We start from the raw sequence: 3455 nt of genomic DNA, 5'->3' as shown, positions 1-3455 counted from the left end.
AAAAAAAAAAAAAAACTAGTAGAAATGATAAAGTGCCTGGTTACAATATTAATTCACAAAAACCAATAACTTTTAGGTATATGAATGCTAACCAGTTAGAGACCATAATAAGAAAGATCCCACTTAAAATAGGAAAAAAGAAAATAGAGCACTTAGGCATAAATGTAGAAATCTATTAAGCTTTAGTGAAGAAAACTGAACTGAAGGATATATGCAATATTATGAGTTATAAGAAATATATATTTGGTGATTCAGATGACCAACATATAATTCTTATATATACAGAAGGTGCCAAAAAAAAAATGTTACACAGTTTAAGAAAGGAAAAAACTGTACTGAAATTGTAATACTCAATATACACGGATAACAAAAGATGAATATAAGTCATGTGCATTCATTTTTTTTTTGACACCCCAAGTATATGTGGTCTTCCTCTACAGTTCCAGATTCACAAGCTCCCAAAACCTCTGGAATTTCCTAAGTGTTGACAGTGATGATGAAGGTGTCTTTTGTTATGTTAATGAGGCGAACCCTCCATGTTGGAAATTGGGTCTCAGACCAGTTATTTAATTAAAAAAAAACTTGAATAAATAGGAAAACATATCTTTTTTTTTTTTAGAGAGAGAAAGGCTCAATAAAGATGTCAATTTTCCCTAAAATGTATTAATCTGACCCCAATTAACAATCTACAGGATTCTTTTTAACATGATTAAATGTTACTAAACTTCTTCGTGACAAATAAACATGTGAGATCCACCAGTGAAATTCTGAAAAATAAAAATAAGGAGAAAGAAGCAACCCTACAGGTCTTAAAAGCATATTGTAAAACTACGGTAAACGAGGTTGTTCCTAAATAAACAATAAACAGATGAATGAAACAGAATAAAGAGATCCAAAATACACATGGAAATTGAATGAATACTCAAAGAAGTGCTTCACATCAGTAGGAAAATTTTAATAATGAAATCAATTATGGGTTGGGTTTTTTGGGGATTTTTTTTTCTTTTTATATGTTAAATTGAGAAAGATCTTTCTAAACATGGCATGAAACAGAGAAGCCATTCAAGAAAAGTTTGATAATTTGACTACATAAAAATTTTTTAGGGCCGGCCGAGTGGCGCGTTGGTTAAGAGTTGGCTNAAAAAAAAAAAAAAAGAGCTAGTCTTTGGATCTCCAATAAAGGCTTGTGGCCTCTCACTTTGTCCTTTCATTTTTAGGGGACCACTCCCAGTGCCCCTCTCTGCGTCTCCTTCTAGGGCTCCCCTGTACTCGTGGCCCCGAGAGGCATCTGTGAGTGTCTCCATGAAGGGCCCTTCCGAGAGTGGCTCATTGGGAGAGTTCCTCTGAAGGACCTGTCGGAGGGCTTCTCCAAAGGCGCCTCAGCCTGGGGCCCCTGTGAGGCCTCTCAGTCTGGGGGCACTTAGATGGGCTGTCTCAGTCGAGGACCCTTTCATGGGGTGAGGTGGGGAGCTTGTCTCAGCCTAAATGTTCCTGGGGAGTAACAGCTGCCCAAATGCATACCTGATGGTAGGTAGGCAGTCCCCCGGAAGGCAGCGCCCACGGAGCTGGGGCTGCCCTGCCCCTGCTCCCTCTGGTGGCAGGCGGTGCACGCCACATGCCCCTCAGATCGAGACCAGGGACAGCACCTCCATGGCGCTCCAGTGCTTTCCTGCAGCATTTCCGCCACCCTCACTCACCCCACATTCCTCGAACCAGAACCTGTGTCCACCCTCTTCACCCCTGCACCGCAGGGAGGGCGGGGAGGAGGGTCCAGTGTCTCCAGCACCCATCGGGAGAGGATGCCAGTTCATCAGAGGCTCTGGAATTTCAACCCAGTCCTACCTGTTCCTGTCTTTGTGACTTCACCTGTCTAAAATATGTTTCCTCCTCTTTCATACAGGACTTAAAAATAGAACCAACCTCGAAGGGCTGTGAGAATTAAGGAAGAAAATGCAAGAAAATGTTTAGCACCGTGCCTGGCTCTAGCAAGCCCTCAACTCGGCTCACTGAGACCATTATCATTTAATGACACAAACCCCAGGGGTCAGAGAAGTGGGAGCCAAGATCCTGCCCCTGAGCCACAGGAGGCACCTCACCTGCCCCAGAGATCTGTCTCTACCTTTCATATATTCATTCATCAACCATTTCGTTTGTCGAAGAAAGGACATCCAGCCTAAGAAAAAGTCTTATAAGAGTTTATTTGAGCCAAGGTGATGACAATTGCCCAAAAGCAAAATCTCAACGGGTTGAGAAAACGCTCCCGAGAATGGCAGTTTTGCGGCTTATTTTATACATTAGACTCAAAGGAGGAGACTAAGGGGGTGACATGGAATCCATAGGCGGTAGATTAGGGGGGCGGGAGAAAGCAACGGGGGGCTCTCTGGGATTGGATAAAAAGTAAAAGGGAGGGACACATAGTTCTTTCACACTGTGGGTACAGGACAGATAATAACATTGACAGCACATGGAGATGGGGGACAAGATAACAACAAGGGGCTCTGTGGTCTATGCTCTGGTGGGACATTATGCCCTGAGTGATCTGGAAAAGGGGGTTCCTCTGACATTTCAAAGGTCTGTTATCCTCGATGCTAAAAGACAATAGATAAGCTCACCTAAGGCAAAGATTGACCTTTGTCAAGGAATCTACAGGCCTAGGATGTGACTACCTGCCATGACCTGCTTTAGTTAGGAATTTTTATTTTCCGACCATCTTGTGTGGTTACTCTCGGTCTCTGAGTTTATAGGGCCCGCCAGGCAGGCCTCTCCTTGTCAGGTTTAGTACGTGGCCCCTTTTTCATCCACAATTTATTGAGCACCTACCTTATACAAGACCAGGTGCTCAATGCTGCAGAATATTCGAAGATGAATAACACTTGTGGTCCTCAAGGAGCTCAGAATTTTTGGACCCACCCTCAGGTCAGGGCAGAGCTTTCTCACCCCCTACTCGCAAGAGAAGAAATCGAGGTGGGGTGGGAATAAGAAACATTTGTGTCTCAAGGACGAGGCTGTAGATGGGGAGAGTGGGGTCCTGCCCTGCCCTGCCTGCGCCATCCCAGCCTGCAGGCTTTACTTCTTCCGGATCTCCAGGGCCTTCTCTTTCCTGATCTCCTTGGCCAGCTCCCCAATCAGTCTCCAGTACTCGTTGAACTTGAGCTCTGAATCCTGATTCACATCCAAGCTCTTCATCTTGTCATCTAAGGAGCCCACATCCTGAGGAGACACCAAAGGGAAGGGTGGAGTTGGAAACGAGGGTTCTTGAGCCAGGGAGCCAGGGAGGACCTGCCAGGCACCATGCCTTCCCCTCGGGGAGCACGAGGACCTGTCCCGCACCTTCAGGTCGAGGCTGCAGCCCCAAGACAAGGGGCTGTGGTACCGAACTCCAAGGAGCTACAGCACAGGGAGGTGGGGGACCTGATTCGTAGGGTTTGCCGCCATGTAAATACTCCCACCAAGGC

At 45.3% G+C, this 3455-nt stretch overlaps 2 protein-coding genes across 4 annotated transcripts in view; both read right to left on the bottom strand.

Annotated features, from left to right (window-relative positions):
• S100A14 (S100 calcium binding protein A14) overlaps positions 1-3455 on the bottom strand; it is a 17958-nt gene that overhangs the window by 9248 nt on the left and 5255 nt on the right. The gene's annotated exons all lie outside the window — the stretch shown is intronic.
• S100A13 (S100 calcium binding protein A13) overlaps positions 2224-3455 on the bottom strand; it is a 15715-nt gene continuing 14483 nt past the window's right edge. For all 3 annotated transcript variants that reach the window (XM_019627404.1, XM_019627406.1, XM_019627405.1), the window contains exon 3: positions 2224-3210. In XM_019627404.1, the coding sequence (XP_019482949.1) occupies positions 3067-3210 (144 nt within the window). In that variant the 3' untranslated portion in view covers positions 2224-3066. The remainder of the gene's footprint in view (positions 3211-3455) is intronic.

This window comes from Hipposideros armiger, unplaced genomic scaffold (assembly GCF_001890085.2).
Source record: "Hipposideros armiger isolate ML-2016 unplaced genomic scaffold, ASM189008v1 scaffold_729, whole genome shotgun sequence".
In the NCBI taxonomy this organism is placed as follows: Eukaryota; Metazoa; Chordata; class Mammalia; order Chiroptera; family Hipposideridae; genus Hipposideros; species Hipposideros armiger.
This window is presented reverse-complemented; position numbering and strand designations above follow the sequence as displayed.